Source organism: Chinchilla lanigera, unplaced genomic scaffold (assembly GCF_000276665.1).
Source record: "Chinchilla lanigera isolate Chin_1 unplaced genomic scaffold, ChiLan1.0 scaffold00021, whole genome shotgun sequence".
In the NCBI taxonomy this organism is placed as follows: Eukaryota; Metazoa; Chordata; class Mammalia; order Rodentia; family Chinchillidae; genus Chinchilla; species Chinchilla lanigera.
The window spans coordinates 10,323,938-10,350,332 of NW_004955422.1; the positions used below are offsets into that span (position 1 = coordinate 10,323,938).

The following is a 26,395-nucleotide window of genomic DNA, read 5'->3' on the forward strand; positions in this document are numbered from 1 at the left end:
AGATACAATGTGTTATGTCGTCCAATTAGAGAACAGATACAATGTGTTATGTTGTTATACTGGAATACAGTAGTAGGTTCCAGCCTGTACCCTGGGGATTGGAGGCTACACTGAGTAAATGGTCACGGGCTGCATATAAAATACGAGGCAGGAGGATCCCAAGTTCGAGCCCAGCCTGAGCAGTTTAGCAACTTAGCATGGACCTGTCTTTTCCTTCCTCAGGGTCTACAGGCTTTGTGTTTTACTTCCCAAGGGAAAAGCCAGCTAGAAGGGAGAGGGGAGGCTGCTCACGACCCCACAGGCAAAACAGCAGCACATAAAAGTAAAAGCTGGCAACGATGGGAGGGAACAGAAGAGCTAAAGAAAAAAGCAACTGCAAGAATTCCAGAAGTCTAAGACAGTTTCAAAAGAACCCAGAAAATTCTAAAAAGGAGCCAAAGACAGCCCCATATCACAGCCAGATCTGAAAAATTAATGTTTCTGAAAAATGACCTCGAGGAGCTACCAAAAAAGGAACAATGCTGATGAAGCCAAGATGCAGAGAGATGCCAGTCCCTGGCGGTTTGCAAAGGTGTCCGTGACAGATCTCCCCAAAGACCCCAGGCAGCCCACGCTTCCTTATGCGTCTCCCAGGGCCTGCCCAGCCTGACTGCAGAGCTGGTGGACCCTGCTCCTCCACGACCCAGTGCTGGAAGCTTCGGACAGGCAGGTCTCAGGCTTAGGGACTTCCGCGGCCCATGGAGACCGGCCCAGGACTTACAAATGCCACTCCTCCCGAAAAAGCTCACAGACTGGGCAGGAGACACTGTGTACTCACGATGCCATGTTTGGGACCCTTTAGCAATATTTAGCGTGCTTCAAATGTTTATGTTTTCTTTGTCCTTGCAAAGCCTTATGAGTCACTGGAAAATGTGTCATTTTACTCAGTTAACTACGGAGGGGAACGCTGAATCCTGCAGTATTTGTTTCACTGGAGGTGGAGAAAACTGTCTGCGGAGTTGACTTTACAAACTCAGCTGTAAGCTCAAAAGCTCCTTGGGTATTTATTACGCAAGAAACGCAGCACTCTAATGGTCTATTTCTACAACCCACATATGCAGGAGGGAGAGCAATCTCTCCCTGCCGGGGAGGGAAGCGGGAGGGAAGCGAACCGCTCAGTGGTTACCCTGGCGGCGTCTACTTTGACCACATCTAACAGAATGGACCAAGGGACTACTGCGGTCACCCAAAAGCAACTGACCGGCTCCAAGACAGGAAATGAGACCATCTGCCTTCAGAAGGACTAAGGAAAAGTCCTCTTTCATTCACCGGAAGTCAGTGAAACTGGCCCTTCTCCTACCTCAAAGGCTTCCTGACAAAACACCACGCGCCATAATCATCACCTGCTCCTTGTCCTGTGGCGGCCATCTCTGACTTCCTGACTCACGGCCTATCCGGGATTTTATCTCCCTGGCCCAAACTTCCCTGAAAGCTGTACAACTGCTGTGTGTGTGTATGCGTGTGTGTGTGTGTGTGTGTGCGCACGCGTGCACGCGTGTAAGGGGGTGCAGTGGCACTGAGATCCCATTTTCCAGATGGAGGCTACCCAGCCCCAGGAAACCAGAGAGGACCCAGCTGGGCATGGTGGCACGTGCCTGTAATCCAAGCACTCAGGGCGGGTGAGGCAGAGCGATCATGAGTTTGAGCCTAGCCTGAACAACTTGGCAACTTGGAAGACCCTTTCTCAAAGTAAGACATTTAAGAAAGTGTTGGGGTTCTAGTTCAGTGCAAAGGCCCTAGGTTCAATCCCCAGTACCAAAGCAACAGTTGAAAGAAACAGCAAAACAAAGGCAAAAAAGGAAACCAGGGACTCTGAGCCTCTTCTCCCTGCAAATGGCCCATCAGCTGCAGGCAGTGCTTCCTCCCGCAGGTTCCATACACCCTTCCCAGTCTGCTCAGTGGTCCCTCAGCAGCCCTCCCCCCCACCAAGACAGGATGTGGCCTGAGTACAGCTGTGTTCTGGAGCCAAAATCTCTTCCATGTCTGGGGAAGGTGCAAGGGCCACCACTCTGGCTGGGCACACAGGAAAGAGGCACAAGTGGCTTCATCCTGCCTGTTTTACCCACCTTAAGGACTCTGAGGGTTTTAATTCGCAAAACTACTCTAGAGTCACACAGGCCCATTGGCAGAACTCGGCTCAGTCACGGTAGTCTGCTTCCTCCTGCTTCGTCCATTCCCTGAGCACTGCTGTCTCTGCAGCACCCAACCTGCCTCCTCCAGGAAACAAGTCCACTCCACCGCTTACACTGCTGCCTTTCTGGGGATGGATACTCACATCCCCTTCGGGCAGCAAGCATCTTCTCCTGACACCTCAGGGCCCCTTAGCCGGAATGCGCTGGCCTCAAACCCTGCATGTCTGACACTCACGTCCTGCCCTCTGCGCCTTCCTCTCCCTCCTCCTGTGGTCTCACGTCTACTAAAGGTGCCACCACGTCCCAGCTCCCCAGGTACCAGCCCCACCTGACCTTCTCCCTCTCCTCACCCAGCCCTTGCTCAGCGCCAGCTCCCCCTTGCTGGGTGTAAAATGGAACCCCAACATCTTGATTTCTCATCATGTGCCCCAGTGACAATTCCCAACAGACCTCGCTGTCATAATTACAGTGAGGCTGTGAAGTCCACCTGGCCTCAGCTTTCAGCTCTACCACTTGCTAGGTTTGACGCTGAGAAAATCATTCAACTTTTACAAGCCTCAATTTCCTCATCTGACAGTGTGTGTGTGTGTGGGGGGTTGTGCCTACATGAAAAGATTTTGTAAAAATTAAAGGAGATGATGCATGTACGATAAAGAAGATAGTGCATGGCCCATAGTAGGTGTTCAGTACATGCTTTTAATAATAATTATTGTTACGGGGGAAAATATTAGTATAGTGGTTAAGAGTTTAGACTCTGAGTTTACACTGCCTGGATTGATACTGCAACTTCACCACTTACTAATTATGTGACTATCACATGTTACTTGACTGTTCCCAATCTCTATTTCCTTGTGTATTGTCTTAGCCAGTTTCCTCAGCACTGATACACAATACCCAGCACCAACAACTTCCAGGAAGAGAGGTCTGTTATGTCTCGTGATGTAGTCCACAGTTTGCCAGCTTCAAGGCAGGGCAGCATGGTGGAAAGGCCCGAGCTGAGGACAGCTGCTCACAGCATGGTGACCAGGAAGCACGGTGAAGGATTAATCACCTCACGGTAGACAGGAAGCAGAGAGAGGAGAAGGAGGGAGCCAGAGAAGGTGGTAAACCCTTTCAGGTCACACCCCCAACGATCCACCTTTTCTGATCAGACCTTCTCTAACAACAAGCCATCAGTAGCGCCCTATAATCCAATCACATTCCCTAGCCCTGCCTCTGAGCCCATGAGGCTTTGCTGGGGGCGTCCAGGTATAAACCATAGCATGTGTAACGTAGGGACGATGATTCTCTCTCCAATAGGCCACCAGACAGAGCACACAGGAAGGCACCATACACAGTAAGTGCTTACTGTCAGCCAAGGGGACCATAGGCTCTGGGCAGTGTGCACACACCACCCGGCTTGGCCTGGACCCTCGGTGGCATAAGCCCCATGGGACATCCCAGCCTCCTAACAAGCTCATTTACCCAAACAACCCCCGCAGATGATTCCCCCCCCCCAGGGTGAAATCATCTCTCCTGTCAACTCCACGCTGTGGTCATTGGTTCACATTTGTCTCTCCTACTTGAGTATGAGCTCCGGGAGGCCAGAGTCTGCATCTGACCCATCTACCTCCCCAGCAGTAACTCACACGGGGTACAGCACAGAGAATGCGGAAGGGGTGAGAACCTGCAAGAAGGTAGGAATTGGGGTTAATGAACACCGCAAAGCCCAAATTTACTCCACAGGTACAACACATCTGCAAACGACAGGACCAAGGCATCCGTATGTCAAGAATACATCTTCACTGGTGAGGGGAAGAGTGGTGGCCCAAGTCTGCCTGACGTCCTCAACCAGCTCTTTGCTTGATTAGTTACTGGATCCATTCATTTGGCAATTATCCCTTGACTATGTCCTGAACATAAAATACTCTATAAGCACTGAGGATGAAACACTGCCCAGTCCCTGTTACTCCACTGATGAGTACAGCGCCCCATGAGGCAATCACCCTCCAAGAACTCCGCCTCTGAACACATGAGTCATCTGGATCCAAACCATACCCGCCTCAGTCCAAGAAGAATGGAAAAATTGGAAAAATACAGGGATGTAGGCCAAAGCTTCAAAACTGTGATCTCTTGGTTATTTGTTAAAGTCAATAAATCACCCAGTAAAACCCTTTATCTTGTATTTATTTCTTGTCCACCATTTTATTATGGCATATTCCAAACATATATAAACATAGACTGGTTCAGTGAATCGCATATATTGATCACCTGGCTATAATAATTATTAACTCACCAACACTTTTCTCAGTTCTTCCCCTGATGGGACTGGATTGAAGCACACCCCAGATATCACATAATCTAATCTTTATATACATCAATATATATTCCTAAAAGATATGGGTTTTAAAAAAACACAATACCACTCTCAAACTTCAAAAAATTAACAGTAATATGTGAATATCAAATATCCAACCACAGTTCTAAATTTACCAACTATCTCAATTTTTTTTTTAACAATTGGTTTATTTAGAGTCAGGAGTCAAACAAGGTCTCTACAATAATACAGCTGGTTATCAAGCGCTTCATCTCTTCCAGTCCACAGGTTCCCCCTTCCTCTATGTTTCTCTTGGACTTCCCTGACGGATGAAGCTGGGCCCAGAAGCATCTCCCAGTTACTGGATCTGACAGTCTCCCTCTCTACAGGGTCATTAACATGCTCCTCTGCCCTGAGTTTCTTGTAATGAATGGTCAGACTCAGAGGTTCAGCTTGGATGTTTTGGGCAGAACTACTTTGCTGCGGTGATATATGTTTCATAGCAGAGGACAATGTCTTGTGCTGCTACAATTTGCTTACAGGAGGTTTCTATTATAAGTTAGAGGCAAGTCCACATGTCATTCTGGCTCTCCTACTGCATATTGCTTTACAAACTTGGGTGTGATGCACATAGAAGCTATTTTTAGACTCCAAGATCTGACGCAGTAGGCCAATTAGAGAAGACCAAAATTCAAACTATAACCAAAATGGTAGTGTCTACCAAACTTTTTCCCCTATTACAGCCTCAGAAAGTTAAATGAACTAGACAGATGGAGAAGAAATTGAGCTCAGAAAGCCACTCCATAAAGCTTTGGAACTCTGAGACTGATCACCAAGGTGGGTTTGTATGGACCTGCTCCTAATCCATGCAAGGATGTTGAGAAGGAACTCAAGGACAGACCACTAGAGGGCACATATGCAGAAAGAGCCAAACGGCAGTGCATAATAGTTGAGAACTGTCAAACCCACAGTCCAGGGCCAGGGATATAGCTCAATGGCACAAGCGCCTGCCTGGCAAGTGCAAGGTCCTGAGTTCAATTCCCTGTACCAAAAAAAAGTCGAAACACAGTCCATCCAGGGCTGGTGGAAATGTGTGGTCTGATCAAACTGGGCCATTTGCCTACTCAAACAAAAATATAACCGTTCTCCACAGGAGTTAAGAACCATAAGGGTCATACATAATAATTAAAATCCCCAGGGCAGAATCTAAAATTACTTGCCATCTAAGGAATCAGAAAAATTGTAACTCTCATGGGGAAAGACAACCCCTAGATACTAACACCAAGATTACACAGATATTACAATTACATGACAAATTATCATCAGTCACAGACGACATGATCCCCAGTGTAGAAGACTGAAAAAATTCCCCCCAAAGACACTCCGAATAAAAAAAAAAGGATTAAAATTTGTTATGTAGATTTGTACCAACTCCCAACGGTGAATGTCATAATTATGTATTGCAAGCATGTATTAATAAAAATAAAAACTAAAAAAGAATTACATGACAAAGATTGTAAAGCACCTACTATACAAATACTCTAACAAGCACTCACAAATATTTCTGAAGCAAATGAAGAAATGCAAAATCTCAGCCAAGAAACAGAAAAAGCAAAAGGAAATTACAGAATTGGAAAATACAGTAACTGTAACTAAAACAAAGCAAAACACATTTAGATAAGCTCCAAAGCTGACCGGGGATGATAAAGGAAAGAATCGGGAAGGTTGATGATGGATTAATAAAAATATACAATCTGAACAATAAAAAGCAAAACACCTGATAAAAACTGAATACCGCGCCTCACAGACTGGGAGCACCACAACAAGCTCTGCTGCTGCTGTCATTAGAATTCCATAAAGAAGAAAAAAGAGAATAGGACTTAAAAATATTTAAAGAAACATGTATTAAGTATGGCAGAACACAGAGCCTATAGATTCACATAGTTCCGAGAACCCTAAATGGGATAAATTCAAAGAAATCCACACACAGACACCCAACATCATCATCTAAATGCTGAAAACTAACGACAAAAAAACAACAAGCTTCAAAGCAGCTGGAGAAAAATGAAGCGTAACCTATGGGGAAACAATCCAAAGGATGGTAGGTTTCTCTCTGGAAACCAGAGAAGCCAGACGGAAACAGCACATGTAAAGTGCTTAGAGAAAAGAATTGTCAACCCTGAATTCTCCACGCCATAAAAAATCCTTCGGGAATCAAGGTGAAATGAAGACATTCTCAGATGAACGAAAACTGAGAGAATTTGTTGCCAGCAGACCTGCTTTTAAAAAAATGGTTAAATGAAATTGTTCAGTCAGAGGGAGATGATATCAGAAGGCGACCTGGAATAGCAGGAATGAGGGAAGACTAAACTCAAATGGTAACTGTTGTCTGGGTCAACATGGCATTCTCCTTGGGGTTCTTTAAAGCATATTGGAAAATTTAAAGCAAAACTTAAAGTACTGTTGTGGGACTTTTAACGAATGTAGATTGACTATGTAACATAAACAGATCCACAGAGTAAGGTTTCTGCATTTCCCCTTGAAGTGGCGCCATATTGATTCAGAGCTGTCTGTGGAAAGATCGAGTGGTGGTTTTGGGAGTTCTCAGCCTGATCCATCATGAGAAGGCTCCTCATCAATTTTTCACCTGCAGGTTTCAGCAGCCACTGATGATCGTTACCCAGATCCATTCCCCACTAAAGGGAATGAAACCTGTGCTCTAATTCTCTCTTTCTTCTCTTGGATGTTTATTTTCTTAAACCAGCTATCTGATTACTCTGAAGTATAATGCATATAGGAAGGGGAGGATAAGTGTTTGATTCTTTCCTTTCATTTATCAGTTCACACAATAATGAGTTAGAATCACTAATTTTAAACAGCAGAAGAGAGAGAACAATTTTGGTTTAATCCCCATTGGCATATTAGATTAGATAAAATTTACTCATTTAGATAAATTAAAGACCAACATCTAAACATGTGAACTGTACAGGGTCCTTAGTTATGGTAGTATGAAGGATGACATAATCATTTTGAGCATGTATGGTGATGTGTCATGCTGCTTTTTACTGTCACTGGATCACTCTCTTGTATTGTGTATGTGTGTGTAAAACTTCTCCCTAAGATTATAAGATTCCATGACAACAGGAAGCTGAGATCAAGCTGGTACATACTCACCAAAGGACTAAATGAGCTATAAAAGAAATATTCCTTGGAAATTCCAAGTCAAGGCAAAATTCTAATAAATACAAGCTTTACTTCTATATTTTAAAAACCACTATAATATATATATATATTATATATATTAAAATCAATTATCACAGGCCAGCCACAAGACTTTTGCATATGTGCTGCCAAAGTGAGCACAAGCCACAGGACCTTTGATATTATTTTATCTGATTCTCTCAAGCACACCCTGTTTAGACACAAGGAAGCCACCATGGAGGGAGATGCTTCTTAGGGGAAACACAAATGCTGGTTCAGCTCTGGCCCCTGTCACGGCCCTCAGCTAGGACTCTACCCTACTGGTCATGTGAGTCTTTCCTGCTCAGGTGGTTTCAGTCTTTCTGCTAAACACAAGAAGTTCTCACAGGTCTTCCAGGTTCCTGTCACTTGAGATCCAGAAGATGAAATGAGGCAATAAAATGCATGTGGGAGAATGGTACACTCCCTATGATCCCATAGCAGCAGACATACCAATGACAGTTCCCTGGGACAGCAGGATAACACGGGAGGAAGCCGCCCTCCTCTGCAAGGAGGGAAATGTCAATCTATCGAAACAGTATGTCATTAAGACTTACACTTTGGAAAAGGATTATTAAAATAAAAAATGGTCACAATAAGGATGGCACTACAATTAAGCACATTAAGTAAGAGAAACGGGGGGGGGGCGGGGAGAATAGAAAGACAGACAAACGGAGACAGAGATACATGGGCACCAAATTGCCCAAGTGTTAGCAATTCATTCTAATCTATGTGATCCTGGGATGTTTTATTTTCTTCTTTATACATTTTTGTCTATTGCAAGTTTTTTTTTTTAATACTCTAAAGTGGAAAAGGCTGCAAAACTAGGGAGGGACGAGTGAGCAGAGGACAGGGTTTCTAGGGCAGTGAAGCTATTCTATCCAGTACAGTAGAGGATCGTGTCACTGCACACCTGCCCAACCCACAGGAGCACACCACCAAGAGCGAATCCTAACAGCAACTGTGAGATCGTGATGGGTCCGAAAAGATCCATCAGTGGCCCGAAGTCTACTCCGCTGTGGGACGTCAAGAGTCAGCGAGGCTCTGAATAGGCTGAGAAGGGGCGCGTGGGAAATCACTGAACTTCTTGGTTCTGCTGTAAACCTAAGACTGCTCAAGAATAGTCTCAAATGTAAGCGTAGAAAATAAGAGGCCAAGAGATGGAGGGAGTGGGGATGGAGGAACAGAGAAGGGAAAGTAAAAAAGCATTAAGATGTGTTACGCACAGGCACCAACTGCCCCCTGATGAATGTGATTGTTATATACCGCAAACATGCACTAATAAAAATGTACACAATTAAACAAAAGAATCAGTATATATACTGACATCATATACATATGCAAATGCATATATATATGAAAATACATACATATATATATGAAAATAAACGTGCATCTTTGCTCTGACCAGCAATAGTCACAAAGGTGCAAGCTGTGTCTCGTATTTTGGGGGAAAGGAAAGAAGAGACAGTGTCCAGAGGGACCAGCAGCAGCAGACAGGAAGCAGCTTGCCCAGAGACCTGGAACAGAGTGACAGGTGGGGAAGAGACACCTGAAAGTACCGAGGCTGTGGTGTGCAAAGTCACTGGACACAGCGACAGCAGAAAGGAAGAGATCTCACGTCTCCAGGCCAGGGAGGAATGAAGCCTAATAGCAAGACTGCCAAGAGTCAAGGAAGGATGAACGTGTGTGAGTGTGTATGTATGTGTGTATGTGTGTGTGCGCATACGCACACGCTAACACCATGAACGATTATATAGTAGGTAAATTAATCAGGGTAGCCAGAGTGAAGATATTTTTTCTATAGCCCTGGGAATGTTTCAAGAACATACTCTTATAGGACATACATCATTAATAAATAAGCACTTCAAAAAAGAATTCAAAGTAAGCAGGAAACCAAGCAAGCACACAGACAACTCCGAGTCATTCTGATGAGGGTTTGAGTGGACCTAGGCTGGCTCTGCACTGCTGGGCTGTGTGGTCCTGGGTGAGTCCCCCCGCCACACACACACACACACACACACACACACACACACACTGGAGACTCCTTGTCTGCTCCCTGGACATAACACACCTGGGTCACTTGGCAGCCAAGCCGGGTCTCTCTTGGACTTCAGTGCACTGCCAATGCAGAGCTAACGTTGGAACCAGTTGGGCCAAGGGCACTTTACCAAGTCCCCATAAATGGTAGCTGGGCACTTCCAGATTTACACAACAGAGACGTGCAAAGAACAGACAGGGGCAGGAACAGCACACAGAGTGCTGAGTGTGAGAGGCACAGTGAAGTCCCCAGGACAGGCGAGTCTGGCCGGTTGCAAAGAATAAGAACCATGGTGTTTGGGGCTGGGGATTTAGCTCAGCGGCACAGCGCCTGCCTGGCAAGCCCGAGGTCATGAGTTCAATTCCTGGTACCAGAAAACAAACAAACAAACAAAAAAGAACCATGGTGTTGGAGCCCTGGGCACTTACTGCAGTTCTCCTCGTCACTGCCGTCGGGACAGTCCTCAAACCCGTTACACCGGAAGCGGCCAATGATGCAGTGGATTCCGCTAGCACAGGGGAAGAAAGTGGGGCCGCACTTCGATTTAGCTTTGGCTGTGGGGGAACAAAAGGACAAACAGTAAGACATCAGGACAATACGTTCTCAGATCACCGCTCATCTGGCACGCTCTGAATGGGGTTTGTCTTGATGTCCCCACAAGGATTCCTAGTGTATCACCCGCCTAAGCTCCCAGCCAGTCTGGATACCCCATGCAGCATCCTATGGGTAGGAAATGGCTAACCCTGCGAGCCACAGCCTTCCTACCACAGCAGGCACTCAACCAAAGCATGGAGAAGAAGCAATGGCTGCGTGAATGGGTGTGCAGAAGGATGATGGATGGAGCTTGCCTCTTAAGGTGCCGAAGAACCAATCAAACTCCCTGGGTACCTCAGAGGTCTCAGCTGTCAGTTAATGAGTGTTTACTGTGTTAGACTGGGTGTCGAACGCTCTGCTTGGATTGTCTCATAGAATCCACCCAGCAGCTCCCCAATGGGAGGACGTGCAGGAGAGTTAGTACAACACCCGCAAGACTGCAGGCCTCACAAAGCCTGCCCGCGAGGGTGGCTCCTGCGCACGGTAGTCGGGGAACTTGGACAAAGGGAATGAGGGTTTCCATCACCCTGCCTGGTAAGAGTGGTCTCCACACTGTGCCTAAATAGTCAGTGCGAACTGTACAGTTTAGGCTGGACACCAGCTTTCCTGTGGGAGGCTGCAGTTTTGGTAGACAGAAGGTGTCAGGAGTCAGCAGCCCTGGATGAACACCCTGGCCAGTGAGTCTCTAAGGAGTCTCCCCGGTAGACAGCCTTTCCCACACATCGCATCGTTACACCTGCTGCTAGGGGAATTCAGTGCACCCTGTGTGCTACAACAGGACAAGACTCTGGGAAGCTGAGCTGGGTCTCCCCTGGACTTCAATGCATTCACCTGGGCCTTTGCTGACTCTGCATTCTGTCCTCCGCTATAATGAATCACGGCCGTGACATGACCAATACTGACTTCTGTGAATCCTCCCAGGAAACTGCTGAACCTGGGGTGGCCTTGGGAGACCCCACACACAGATGGCAATGGCGCCTCTCCCCATTTCACAGGTGCGCCTGGAGGATAAAGGGATGCTCCCAAGGCCACACAGCTGGAGAACCTCGAGCCGGGGTGAGGTTCCGGCACAGGCTCCGGAAGCCATAATCTCAGTCAGCTTGATGGTGCTGCCTCGCTGCCAAGGGCAGTCATTTTCTGCAACAGGAGCCAGACTCCTGCTCTGAGGAAATTCGTCTTGCACTCTTGCTGTACAAACAGTTTGAACACAAACGGTCGTAACTCAGGCTTGATTGAATGCCCTGCTAAAGCAAACAGCCCTGTGGGGTAATGGGCTTTCTTTTTAATGGTGCTTGCTGCTCTGGCCGGCAATTACAAGGTGTAAGATTGGATCTAGGCTGCATCCAGGTAGCAACGCTACCGAGCATCCCTAGCGTCTCCAAGTTGAGAGGCAGGACCCACAGTCCCCACAGAAGGAAGGGCCATTTCTCTGGAACAAGCAGGCAGTAAATTACCTCCATGTTCCTGCTACTGGTAACATGCTAACTTTAGCAACAGCCAGGTCACAATCAACTGAGTGTGAAACCTTGGGCGGTACCCACGCTCAGAAACCCCACACGACTGTGCTTCGCTTGGCCCTTCTGTAATAATGTGGGCATGCTCTCTGCAGAGCACAGTCTCCAGGAAGTCTGGATTTCAGACTTGAGCTCCATCCTGATTTCTAAATATTGCTGAGCCTCAACATCCTCACCAGCAAAAGGAAAGTAATGCTGACTTCACAGGCCTCTCGAAAGGAGTCTGTGATAATCTGTACAAGACACCTTGTGTACAGCACGGCATACGGCAGCAGGTGCTCCATAAATAGATGCTTCGCGCTATCTGTCATCATCATCACCCTCATTCAGTTTGCAGAATTTAAACACTGACCTGTGGGATGTTAGGAATTATTTTCTGCTTATAATAGTTCAAAAGAACTCATGACAGAAGATGTCTATGAGTGAAATATAGTCATTTCCAAAATATAGTGTTAAGCAACACACAATAGAAAACCAGGTACAAAAGAGTATCTATAGTACATTTTCTGTACATAGAGAGAGGGGTGAAAGCAAATATATATGCATCAACTCATACACATGAAAGAACTCCAGGAAAGATAAACAAGAAACTGGGGAAAGTGGTTAGCAACAGGGGGTGCGTACAAAAGAATGCGAATAATAGGAAACTGGGAACAGAATAAAGGAACAAGGATCTATTTGTACACATATATTCAGTATATCTATGGATCTCAGCATTGATTGTACCTAGAGAAGTGTGTATCTTAGAACCATGATATTTCACTCATTCCCAAATGAAAAACTAGGATCCATTCCATGGGTTGGGGGTCACTCAGTGGAATATAAATACCAAATAAATACAGTGCTATTACAAATGAATAGTATTACCATACTGAAGAAAATAGGAAAGAAAAGAACCTGCCTGCGTTACTGGTAAAACATGAGCTTCCTGGATTCTGTAAGGCTGAAGAAAAACAAAAGAACTATACCTAAACAACATATTTGTCTAGAATAGCAATTTTGAAACTACTTTTTGGGTGTACAAGGGTTGAATGAATAAATAAATACACTGTGCATAATAAGAACAAGATGTCTCATTGTCTGGGGAAAGAAGGTGCAAATCAGGAAAGTAGGAAAGTAAAAAGAATCATGAGGTTTTGGACTGAGATTGCACTCCAAGGTTTTAAAACTAAGCAAATAGAGTAACTCAATAGATAGACAGATGGGGGAGGCTGATTTGTGTATGTATGGATTAGTACACACACATATATATTATCTAGCTCTGTTTGTTAAAAACAATGGCACCCAAATACCAGCAGGCATATCTAGCCCCCAGCTCTTCATTTCTAAATATTATTAACCAGTAAATAGACCCAGGCTCCTCAGAGAAGTGGTTGATTTCAGATGGGAAAAATGACCCTGTGGTTCTGAAGTATCTTGTGTTGCCCCAAAGTAAAGAAATACTCAAAATGTGAGGCAGGTCAGAAGTTCCGAATGGCCAACACTAGGACAATCTAAGCAGCAAAATAAACAATAGTTTTCTGGATTGTAATCCAGAGAACAAAATGTTTCTTAGGTTTCTGAGAACACACTGATGCTAAAAAAAAATGTTGAACAAGTCAGTAAATGACAGGTGAGGGTTAATTCCTCCAGCCGTAAGAATTCCCATTAATAAATACAGAATGTGGGAAACAGAAAGTCACCAGTAAGTAAACAGCACAGACTATTTCCATCACTACAAAATCCCCCATGCTGCCCAACAATCACTCTCCTATTTCCACTTTTTTATAAATCCTGGCAACCAAAGTCTATTCTATATCTCTCTAATTTTGTCATTTCAAGAATGTTATGCAAGTGGAACCATACACTCTATAACCTTTTGGGAGTGGCTTGTTTTCCATCAGTGTAAATCTCTGGAGAAAACACATATGATTTTGTACCCTAACTGATAGCTGTTACACAGGCAAGACCCACCCATGGATCCAAAATGAGAAGGTGAGAGCTACAGGAGAAATGGGAAATGTGCACACTTTCAACGAGGCAATATGTTTATCATGTTGCCTTTTATAGCTATCACCATTACTCTACCACCAACATGTTTATTAGTTATAAAGGGAAAATAGTGACTTCATGGTAGAGAAACCTGGCAGACAGCAGCTTAACTGAGTTATCCTTGTCAACATGACAGCAACAAGACATATCAACAGCGTACTCCCCCTCAATCAAGGAGCCGAGAAGGTCGTCACGTCACTGCTGTGGAATTCTTGCAAAGCAGAGATGCATGCTAGCAAAAAAATCATAGGAACACCTCAGACAAGCCCAAAAAGAAGGTCGTTCTACCATGCGACCAACCGGAAATCTCCCAGGTCATGAAAAACTTTGAAATCATCCAGTATTGGAGGAGATAAGAATACTAAATGTAGGGCCAAGGATATAGCACCTGCCTGGCAAGCGCAAGGACCTGAGTTCAATTCCCAGTACAAAAAAAAAAAAAAAAAATTAAATGCAATATGGCGTCCTGGAACAGACATTAGTGGGAAAACTGCACAGATACCAATGCAGTTCCATAGTATAGCTGATAGCATTGTACCAGTGCGGATTCTTATTTTTGAAAACTGTTACGGCTACACACGACATTAGTAAGTGGAAGGTGGGTAAACAGTATGAGAACTTTAGCATGAGTTTTGCAACTTTCCTGTGGGGCCGAAATTATTTCAAAATAAAAAGCTATAATCATATTCATTGTGGAGTACACAGAAATAGAACACAGAAGAAAGAAATTACCTCTGATCTCTCCACTCCCAAGTAACTATAATTAACATTTTTCTATGCTGTTGATATCAGAATGCATATTTTAATGTAAATTTTTAAATTTTGAGATACTTGCAGATTCACATGGAGTTATGAGCAAGAATACAGAGAGAGCCCATACACGTTTTTCTCATTGTCCTCCATTTTAAGACGATAGGACACTATCAGAACCAGGACACTGACACTGATACTGTAAAACGCAGAATATTTCCATCACTACAAAATCTCCCATGCTTCCCAACAATCACTCTCCCATTTCCACCTTTTTATAAATCCTGGCAACCAAAGTCTATTCTATATCTCTCTAATTTTGTCATTTCAAGAATGTTATGCAAGTGGAACCATACACTCTATAACCTTTTGGGAGTGGCTTGTTTTCCATCAGTGTAAATTTATGGAGAAAACACATATCATTTTGTACCCTAACTCTTTCACATACAACATAAATATTTTTCTAGTATTTTTGTAGTTGCAAAAATATTTCATCTTATCGGCACAATGAAGTTATTTTTGTCATTTCCTTTATGTCGGGTGGTTGGTGCTATGATATGGACGTGGCTTGTCCTCCAAAGGTTCATGGGTCAGATGCCGCATCTCCAACATGGTGGTGCTAGGAGGTCGTGGAACCTTCTAGTGCAAGGTAATTAGGTGGCTGAGTCCATGGGCCTCGGGAGGTGTTAATGCTGGTTTAGGGAAATTAATGCATTTCTGAAGCAGTGAGTGTTATAAAAAGGCAAGTTTGACCCCTGAATTGCTCTCTGGTTTCCTACCTCACCGTGTGACCTTTTCCTCTCACACACAGAGCTCCTACCCATAATGCCATGTGTCATTGACCACCTAGGGACCCCTCCTCACCAGAACTAAACCGATATCAATGCCAAACTCTTGAACCTCCAAAACTGTGAGTTAAACAAACGTCCTTTCTTTACAAATTCTCCAGCCTCAGGTATTTTGTTATAGCAACAGAAAGAGGGCTAACAGTTAGTTACAATAAAATTCTCAGCATTATACATTATACTGTAAAGAATATTTTTGTGCTCTTTGTGCACTTGGCCTGAATTACAAATAATACTCTTAGGCCAGATTTCTAGAAGGGGCCATATCAAGTGGCAGAATATGGACATTTTACACCAACTATATGATATATTAGGGAGCTCTTTTATTAAATACCCACCCCGGGCCAACTTTAAAATAAAACAAACAAACCACTTACTTCCAGAGCACTTCAGAATCACATGCTCTTTGTTATAAGCTCTTATAATAATGTCAGGATCCCCAAGCACCTCAAGTTTAGTAATTCACTGGGGGAATCCCAGGACCTTGCATCTAGTGACAGTCATGGCTATAACTTATGACAGCAAAAGGACAGGAAGCCGAGTCAGCTGAGAGAAAAGACTCATGGCGATATACAGAGGAAACTGGACAACCGCTCCCAAGAGGGTCTCACTAGTCACAAACGATGGGCCCAAATCCTCCAGCAACAAGCAATGGCAATGTGTGTGAAATGCTGTCAACCCCAAAAGCACATCGGACACGCAGTGCGCAGGGCTGTAATCGGCAGCTGGCCACACAGGTATTCCCAGGACACGGACTTTCCAGGCCCCCTGTGGGATAACAGTGTAAAGCACGTTGTGCATATGACCAGTCCAGGCCCTGAGCCTCTCTCATCCGAGTGAGGGGCTCCTCCCCAAATCCAACTTCCCAGACCCAGCCTCCCCAGCAGACCCGGAACAGGACAGCAGCCGGCCAGCTGGGTCAGCTCCCTCGCTGCTCAGATGGGCACTTGGAACCTGCTGGGGCAAGGCCATGGTAGCAGAAAGCAGAGAGGCCCCCTTTTCCTGGGTCAAGTCTGCTCTGTGGCCAGCTCTCCATCTACATGTCCTTCTGCCCAGGCCCACGTCCCTAAGAGACCGTCCTCGATCAGCCAGTCCTGCTCTGGGTGCCTTCTGAATAATCAGAGAAATAATGCCTAGAGAAACCGCAATCATTTCCTCAGAAACCCTGGATCCTCCTCAGAGGATCATGCAGCTCTCTAGTGTCCAGCTACCACATGGGCCTCCTGGCTCCTCCAGCCAGCGGCACACGCCCCACGGCAGGGCCTTCGCCCGGTGAGGTTTCTGACAGCCTTGAATGCCACTCTTCCTCTACTTCCCCAAGGTCTCTAACCACTGTCCTGCCTGCAGCAGAAGCCACCACTCTACCCTCAGCCACCCTACCCTACGCGGCTCTGCTCTGCTTTCATTCACAGGCCATACTGCTACCTGATGTCACGACCTTTGTGTGGTGCTGCTTGGCTGACTACCTGCCCCCTGCCCCCCAGAACATACACTTGGGTGAGTAGTTTCATTCACCCTTCTGAAGGCACTGTGCCGTATTGTGCCTACAGCTGGCGTCTAAGAAATATTTGCCCAGTGTACAAATGAAGCTATAAAAGGAGAGAGCAGGATTGGATAAAACAGCTACCGCTTACTGAATGTTTAGTATGGGCTAAGTGTTGTGTTCCTTTTTTACAGATATTCTCTTATCTTACTCCCCACTAAAATCCATTTTGCAGACAGGAAAACGGAGTCCAGAAGCAAAGTCACTTGTCCCTGACAAGGGTTAAGGTACACATCTTTCCTTTCATCCTCTGGTCAGTCCTCCTTAGGGTTCCCAAACACCCAGTCCAGCTCCAAGGCCTAGGCTTCTCGAGACAGCAAAAGAGCACCGACTGCAAATACGAGTGAATGTAAATGAACTAGCTGCCGTTCAATTAACCAGCACTTTGGTCCTGCCTCACTTTCTCATCAGGAATGACTAATGAGACTTCCTGCCTGGTCAGCAGCACTTGGTTTGCGTCCCAGGGAGCCTGTCTTGCTGTGATTCACATTTGCACCATCACACACCTGCTGAGGGGCCCCAGTGGTAGATCACAGGCCGCCAGCCGGGTACTGAAGTGGGGCACAGAGATTGTGAAGGTAACAATGCTGCCCCTGACGGCTGCCCCCTGCCTGCATGACCTGCTACCAAGCTCAGGCTGGCCCGAGCAAAACCTAGGTTCCCCTTTCTCATGCCCATTTCCAGCAAGGGAGGTCTCAGGGTCCCCAGCTAAAGACAGAAGACAGACACTGAATGCCTTTAACATGGCCCGACATCGATTCCTGGTACAAAAATAATTCCCCTGACAAAGGCAGGCAGGGCGACCATTCTACTGAACATTGGAACCCCTCACTTCCCCAAGCAGCAGCTTTCGCCAGCAGCAAGCCAGGGAGCCAGGCTCTCCTCAGCGCTGCGTTTACTTCTGGATCTGAGTCCTCCCCTCCCTTAGAGCCTGCTTGTCACAGGGCTGAACTTCAGAGACCAGCAAAATAAGAAATAAAGGACAGGCTGGGATTGGCAGGAGGGCTAACACGGTTGCCAGTCTCTGATTTTACCTGCAGGATGCAAAGGAGCCTGCTACAACCCCCATTCACTGTGGCCCCCACCAACAGCTGGCTTCCACCACTAGGAGGCGCCTCTGATCACACAGCTCTCAAAGGACAGACTGGGCTAGAGCCTAGTGCCACTGTTCCCGAGTTCTGTCTCTTTCAGCTACACCATTTTTCTGGCAAAGAGCCACAAAGGGTTAATGGGGGTCAAACTCAGGCGTGACCCCAAGAAAAGGGGTACCGAAACCATCAGCTCCACTCCCAGATGGCCAGAGCTTTCCAGGCCCTGGATAGAAGGTTCTTCGCCAGACCTCACAGCTGTGGCTTCCAATCCATCTAGAAAGTGCTCAAGCCACTCGTCCTGAAGTATGACAGACATCGCAGCATGGGCCTGTCATGTAGCAGCAATCCCCAACCTTTCCTGGCACCAAGGACCAGAGCCATGAAAGAAAACTGTTCCACTCACCAGGCTGGGGGTAGGGAGGATAGCTTCGGGATGATTCAGGAGCACTGCATTTGTTGTGTAGTTTATTTCTACTACTATCCCCGGAAGCACTTTATTTCTATTATTATTACCTTAGAGTCTCACAGGGAGTGCTCAGCCTAGATCCCTCACGTGTGCAGTTCATGGACATGCTCCTGTGGGAGTCTACTGCGGAGCTGAGCTGACAGGAGGCGGAGTACAGGCGGTGAGGTCAGCGATGGGAAGCCACTGTAAATGCAGACAAGGCTTCGCTGCTAACCCACTGCCCACCTCTTGCGGGCTTGGCTTGGCTCCTAACAGGCCACAGGGTTGGGGACCTCTGATGTGAGGCCAGGCGCTGGCCCAGACTCTTTCTGGGTGGCAATCACACAAAAAAGCTGGACAGGGCTACAGTGTGCTAGGCATGAACTCGGCAAACCACACTTGTGGCACTGCTCAGGCCAGGGCTTCAACTCCAGCCAGATCTGCAGGCATCCAGGGTCTCTCAGACCTTTGTGGCTGGCTCAGATAAGCAGGGCTACTCACCTCCACCACTTGCCCCAGGACTCTGCCAACATGTGGCTGATACAACCTGAAAAGCCAGAAGCAGGAGCCTAAATCTCTTGTGCAAAACTGCCATCCTTGCTTTTATAAACACAAGATAGCATTGTGTGAAAGATTCAACCAACAAAGACCCGAACAGCAGTGAGTAGAAAAACTATTCCCCTGGGGAAATACACTGTGCAAGGTTTGGTAAATCCATTCCAAAGCTTGGTGTCAAACACTACAGTGTGCAAATGGATCACCCAGAACCTTTTAAAAATACAGCAGGTCTGGGGTCGAACCTGCGATTCTGAATTCCTAACAAGTTCCCAAGCATTGCTGCTGGCTCCGAGCACAATACCTCTGAGGAGCAACGGGCCACTGTCTTGTTCCCTGCTTTATGTCCAATACCACGGTGATGCCCAGCATACAGATCACTCAGTAAGTACAGACTGCATTAACAGGTGGAGATCTGACTGTCTGACTTAAATGCACCCACACACTACATGCTATTCTGCAGCTTGCTTTTGCCACTTACCATGCTGTGACATGTTTTCCTGTCAGTACCTACAGTTCTGCATTATCATTTTTTAAGAGCTAAAGGTAAAGGTCCTGCTAAAGGTCCTGCATGTATGCACCAATAAGCTACAGAGCCCATAACTGGTGGACATTTGGGGTATTTCCAACAGACAGTGCTCACCTAGATGTACATACATTGCTTTTCCTATTTGCACCGTATCTCCCTGATCAAAGGAGATGTATATTTCATATCTTGCTATCTTTCTGATCACTGGCTAACTCTTTCCTGAAGAATCAGCGCTTCTGGCCACAGATGGCTATGAGAAAAGCCTCTTGTGCAGGATCATGCATGATGGGCTGATTTTCCCCTGCTGAAAATGGTATTCCTAAAAGCGCAAGACTGAGACCAACCCGTGCTTCCTCTGTATTTTTGTAGCCTCGGTCCTCCACTGCCGCTGTGCTCTGTTATTCTCAACCCACCTCTGTCTCTTCATTTTGTCATCTGTGTGTTTCATTATTCTGCAGAGTAGGGGATATTATTCTCTGGTCAAGAAACCACAACTCTTCTCGTTATCTTTTAAAATCTGCACCAGTGTCCGGTATCATTCTTCCTGGGATTCAATTCCATGGGCTGCGCTAATCACAGGCTAAAGCAGTGTCTCTGCTTCCGGAAGATGCTCTTAGAGTTGACTTCTGGCTGTACAATCCCCCTTGTCTAAAGTCATTGCAAGGAAAAACTTCCTGCTCCTAGCCCTGTCCTACTTAGTCATGTTTCTTCAGAGTTTCCCACCTTCTAAACAAGTTCTCAAAAGCAAGTCAGAGATTCACCTGCTGCAGCAATGCTTTTGAAAACACAGATTCCTGAGCCTCTTCCCTAGGGAGATCTGCATTTTTGTTAAGCACAACCAGGGATTCCAATGAACACCTAAGTGTGAACACTCCTGCTCTGGTTTACATAATGGTCTGAGTGTGTCCCCCAAGGGCTCATGTGATGAAATTTAATCCACACTGTGATGGGAAACTTAATCTGACTGTTGTGTTTACACAGGAGGTCTTTGGGAGGTGAGTAAGGTTAAATAAGGTCATCAGAGTGATGGCCCCATGAGTGAGTGCTGGTGGCTCTATAAGGAGAAGGAGCAACATCAGGGAGACACAGGTTCCCTTTCTCCTGCCATGTGATGCCCTATGCCACCTCAGGAACCTCCCAGCAAAAAGCCATTGTCAGATATAGCCCCTTGACCTTGACCTCAGAACTGTAAGCCAAAATAAACTTGTTTTCTTTATAAAGTTACCCAGACTTGGGTATTTCATTATAGTAACACAAAACAGACTAAACAGTTCCATTCTACTTCTATTTATGTCTTACACCTTTGGAGCAATTATCCTTATCGTTCCTTTCTCCCTGGTGGTTTCACTACAAAAACCAACAGCCACTCCAAGAATTACCGCAATAGGGACAACGCGGGGCCAGTTCTCACACGATCCTCTCCCATCAAGTCTAACAGCCACACGCCAGGACAGAGGAGTAACTATGACAAGAACATCCACAGGGAAATTACAGCGATTTCATGGTCCTTCCCCATATCCATGTTCATTCACAAGAAATAAAATGATTCTGCATTACACACAAGCTGCAGGCTCATACACAAATGTTTGCTGTCCTAGCAAAAAGAACCTTTCGGAGTTTAAAACTCTCGATCAGTTCTCCCTTGTGAGGATTTATAGTTTACTGGAGCACAACACAAAATATGTTTAAAGGGGGGAAAACACACTCTTTATTGGACAATAACGAAACACTCACGAGCATCCTACCATTTATCAGGCACTGATTTGGCTGTGCAATGATTCAACAGTGGAAAAGATAGGCTCTCCCTCTCCTGTCCCCATGAGCAGCCAGGTGAGTGGCTTCCACATGCAATGCAATGAGTGTCCTGAAGGCGGAGCCACTAGATGCCTAATCTCAACCAGGTGGTGGAAGGTGGGTTGGCTGCAGCTGAGACAGCCCTCACTGAGCTAGGCTGGAATGATGTAATACTCACAGTCTGAGGCCAGACTCATTCAGTCATTCATTCCACCCACAGACTGTTATACCTGCAAAAAACCGATTATACACAGGATATAGGCCATGTTTGAAATTTTAGTGTTTGTGAAACTGAGAAATGAAGACTGTTCCAAGAAGAGGGAACTGCATGTGGAAAGGCCCAGAGGTAGGAACAGTGTGGAAGGAGAGGAACAGAAAGGAAGTCAGTGTGAATGTGCTTCTCCTATCAGTAGTAGTACTCTGTATCTTTTCTTTAATTAAAAAAATTTCAGCGCTTATTTCTCATAAGACAAATGTTATAAACCTGTTGCAATTCAGTCCACTCTCTAGTTACTAGAATAAGTGCTACACAAAAGGATAAATTAGGAAAAAGAAAAACAAGTTACAAAATCCACATAACTAGAATCAATATGCAACCTCCCAAAGCGTATACCCGCAGCCAGCCATCACTGGCTTCAGAACTTTGCAAAAAGCGACAGATTTGAAATTGCTACTCTATTCAGGCCCGTAGCTCCTTTTCTAAAAAGTCAAACTGTGGTGCCCTGTAAAAAGCCAAAAATGACTTCACAGCCGGGGGGCAGCAAGAAAGCAAAATACAAAGACTTAAAAATAACCAGCCTTAAAAAAGAAATCCGCCAGGAATCTGTAAGAAGAAGTCTGGGGAGAGGAGAGCGAGCTTTTCATTATGATCTCAGAGAAGCCAGCAAACAGCCCGGAGAGGCAAATCCGCTCCTGGAATTCCATCCCGCACGAATGTACCACTGCGGGAGCCAAATGCCCTCTGCTGCTGCAGCAGCTCCACTCCACCCGATTACTGGAGCAGACTTCGAGTTCTATTGATCAGCTATGGCAATGTATTATGACGCCCTGAAATAACATATCGGCTGTTTCAGACACACGCACCAGGGGGTGGAAGGGCAACAGAGAGGAGCGAGCTTGAATATAAATACAGGAAGAAGGCACGCAGTTGAAACAGCTTTGTTGCAGATTCTCTGGTAGAAAACTTTTCACAAACATCTCTTTAAAGCCTCGCTTCGGGTTCAGGTGTCAGAAGGGTTCGGAAGCTATGGGGCTCCAGCCCTGCTCCCCCTTGGACTCTGGACAAGGAACTTAACCTTCCTCTGTCTCAGCATGCCTGTCTGTCAAAAGGGAATACCAAGACCACAGATCTCATCAGATGCTGTGAAAATGAACTGTGATTTTGCACCAAGAGAATCTGCATATGCTTGATACCTAACAGGGATTTGATAACTTCCTCTTTCTTGGCAAGGTTCAAGGTTCTCTAAGTTGCTGGCCTAGATGGCTCCCCCAGAAAAGTGAGGTCATGTTCAGACAGACCTAGGCCTTGCTCTTTCAGTGACACTGTCATTAATTCCCAAACTCTATGCCACCCACAGGACCTGCAAGGAGCATGAAACAGCTGCTTTTGAACAGTTAAGCTGTTGAGAAGGTAGGGGCGGATGTTAGCCTCCCTGAGCATGAATCTGGCTCCACCACCTCCTGGCTGCATGGCTTATGATAAGGCATTCAGTCTCTCTGTGCCTCAGTGACCTCATGGAGATGGAGCTATTAGGACCACCTACCTTGCTGGGTTGCTATGGGGACTAAGTAAGACAATAAAATGACTGCTTAGAGCATGCTCTAGAACATGGTATTAGCTAACAAGGCTAGCGCTGTGTTAGCTATTGTTAAACACATGTTGTATTAGCAAGTATTAATTGATATTCCACTATAAAGAACACTTCAAAATAGAGTACTATGTAATAATTAATGTTATACAGTATTACCACACGGTATTAGTTACCACTGATTGTTTTCAATTTCCACCCAGCAGTGGATACTCAATCAGTGTGCAGGAAATAGCCAGGGTACAGAAGGTCTCACAAAGGGCGTGACTCCCTAAGCCTGGGAGTGCTTCACAAAGCAATGCTACTGTAGCTGGGTATGAAAGATGATTAGGAGTGAACTGGTGAACAAGGAGACAGAAGGGCACTACAGACAAGAGGACAGGATGAACAGGTTATGTCTTGCACACAGATCTCAGAGAAGTCACAGCATCCAGAGCATGATGTTTGTAGCAGGAGGTGGATGCAGGAGACAGCCTGGCAGGGGTCTGTACATATCCTAGGAGCCAGCAGACATTTCCACTAAAAAAGCATTGTGTGAAGTTTGTTTGTTATGGAAAACATTTTGAGAGTCTCATAAGGTTATTTTGAGGCCATGTAAGTCACGGAAAGACCCTCCATATCTCCCTCCAAAATCCTCAGGGGGTAGAACAGAGACAAGTCTATAATATCCTTAGGGCTTTTAGGGGAAAAAGCATTATAAATTATAAGAGAATTCTATGTGATTGTCATTGCCTTTTAAGATGACCTTATTAAGAATGACAAGGAAAAACAAGCTAAAACAACCAGGTAAGCTTGGGATTGGAAAATTTAGCTTATAAACTGAAGGGTTTTAAGTTATTCATTTGGGCTGTTTATAATGCATATGTGCATAGGAAGGTCTGTAGGTCTGTTTATGTGCATATATATTGGAACGAAAATTCCAGAGATTCTACAAGCAGGAAACTAAGACATTCCCAACTGATGCTTCTACAGAAAAATCTTGAGGGGGAAAAAGATCTAAAGTGATAATAAATAAATGTGCGTCAGATAACTCAGCCTCTGGAGGCTTTTCCCTGCTTAGCAGAAAATTTTGTGACAGTGGATCTGAATTCCTGGAATTAAGAACAGATGTGGGAACAAAGATACAAATGGAACAGAATAGCTTCCACCTCAAAAAGGAGCGCTGGAATAAAGGCATGAGCCAACTCCAGGAAAGGCGATATCCAAGGGACAACTCCTAAGAAGCAGAGGACAGTAAAAAGGGTAAGGAAAGTAAAATGAAGAAAAGGGACAAAGAGGTGACAGAAATCAAAGATAGCTTTCACATGTGAATAAACTTCAGAAAGAAGAATATATTCTAAATCACTTTCCACCTTGCCGGGCAATGAGGGTCACCTTTGCCAAAAGGAGTTTTAAATTGTCAGAGCCTCGACACTTTCTCATCCTCCTGGCCCCTGGAAAACTTTGAGAGCTTTCTTCTGAAAACGCTCTCATTTCTGTGGACATTCTTTGCCTTTATGCTTGTGAGGAGGAAGCTCACTGCTGATGCGCTTTCTGGAACTGTCTTTGGACAGTTTACCTGGTGTTCTCCACAAAAATCACACAACCAGCACAATCCTGGATCTCAAATTTGGTCTCCTTGTTCCTGCAATGCTTATAAAAAGAGAAGAGAAAGGCCCATGACCTAAGCATTAAGCCGAAACGATACCCACAGGGACAGGAGCTTCCACCCCAAGACCTGGGTCTAGGGCAGTGTCATGATGGTTAAGCTTAACAGCCAACTTGATTGGCTTGGGAATCAGCTAGAGCAGGGATGGCGAACCTTTCAGAGACTGAGTACGCAAACTGCACCCCAAACACACTTATTTACTGAGAAGTGCCAACACTGCCATTAAATCTGAATACTGAGGTTTTAGGTTGGAAAAACAACTACTCTCTGATGCTCAACTGTTGGAGCAACTTGGCTCCCAGGCCTACAGAGAGGGATCTGCACTGCAGCACATATGCTATAGGTTTGCCACCACTGACTTAGGGATCAGTAAAGCACACTTCTGGGTGGGTCATGGAGGTGTAGCCTTGGAGTCTACATCTGCTTCCCAGCCCTCGCTTTCTGGAATTGTTCCTCCGCTCTGCATCCAACCCCCATGAAATCAACAAACATCTTTATTCCACCATGATGTTCCTGCCTCAGAGCCAGCCAGCCAAGGACAGAGTACTCTAAAACCATGGGCCAAGCAAATAATTTCTTCCTTTATATGGGTGTCAGGTATTTGGTCTTAGTAACAGGAAAACTGACTAGTACAAGTGTCCGCAGAGCAGAGAAGGAAGGAGGCTCCTTCGGGCTGCTCTGAAGGACGAGGCTAGAGAATAAGTTCACAGACTGCCACGATGTAACTCAAAAAGATCCCTTTCAGGAAGACAGAACTTTCTTCTTTCCCATGACATATCTTGCTTCAGAAAAGGTTTTCACTAAGACATCTAGAAGTTCCTATGTTAACTTTAACACCAATCACAGGAATCAGATAATTTCATAGCCATCATCTCTCCATAGCTTTGGGCTACCTTTTAAAAACAAAAGAGTAATTCTCAGCTTTGACTTATCCTAGAGAGCACTGACTTTCAATCCCCTTTGGGCATTAGAATTTAAGCATAGGAAGCTTAACAAAAACTATTCAAATTCAGCTAGGCTGACAATATTAATACCAGATAAAATAGAAGGCAAAAAAAAAAATTCCTAGAAACAAAACAGATATCATACAGTGATTAATCTACCAAAAAGACATGACTATATACACCTAAAATCAGAGCCCCAAAATACATGACCAATGTAACAGAGAGAACAAACAGAGAACTAAGCAATAATAACTGGCAATTTCAATACTTTCAATTTGTAATAGAGTAACTGGAATTTAGCAGGAAATGGAAGATGTAACAATACCGTGAACATAGATGTAAGAAATGTCTCTAGAACACTCCATTCAACAAGAACAAAATACACTTTTCTCCAGTGTACATGAGACATTCTCCAAGACAGATCACATTTTAAGCCAACAAACAAACTTCAGTAAATTTAAAAGGAATGAAATCATGTAACGTTATGTTCTCTAACCACAATGGAATGTAACCAGAAATCAATAACAGAGGAAAATTTGTGAAACTCACAAATATG

The 26,395-nt window shown here is 45.3% G+C and overlaps 1 protein-coding gene across 1 annotated transcript in view; it reads right to left on the bottom strand.

Moving 5' to 3' along the window:
• Nucleotides 1–26,395, bottom strand: part of Ldlrad3 (low density lipoprotein receptor class A domain containing 3) — a 176,076-nt gene that overhangs the window by 117,440 nt on the left and 32,241 nt on the right. Inside the window, exon 4 of the mRNA XM_013513831.1 lies at nucleotides 10,177–10,302. Within this exon, the coding sequence (XP_013369285.1) occupies nucleotides 10,177–10,302 (126 nt within the window). The remainder of the gene's footprint in view (nucleotides 1–10,176; nucleotides 10,303–26,395) is intronic.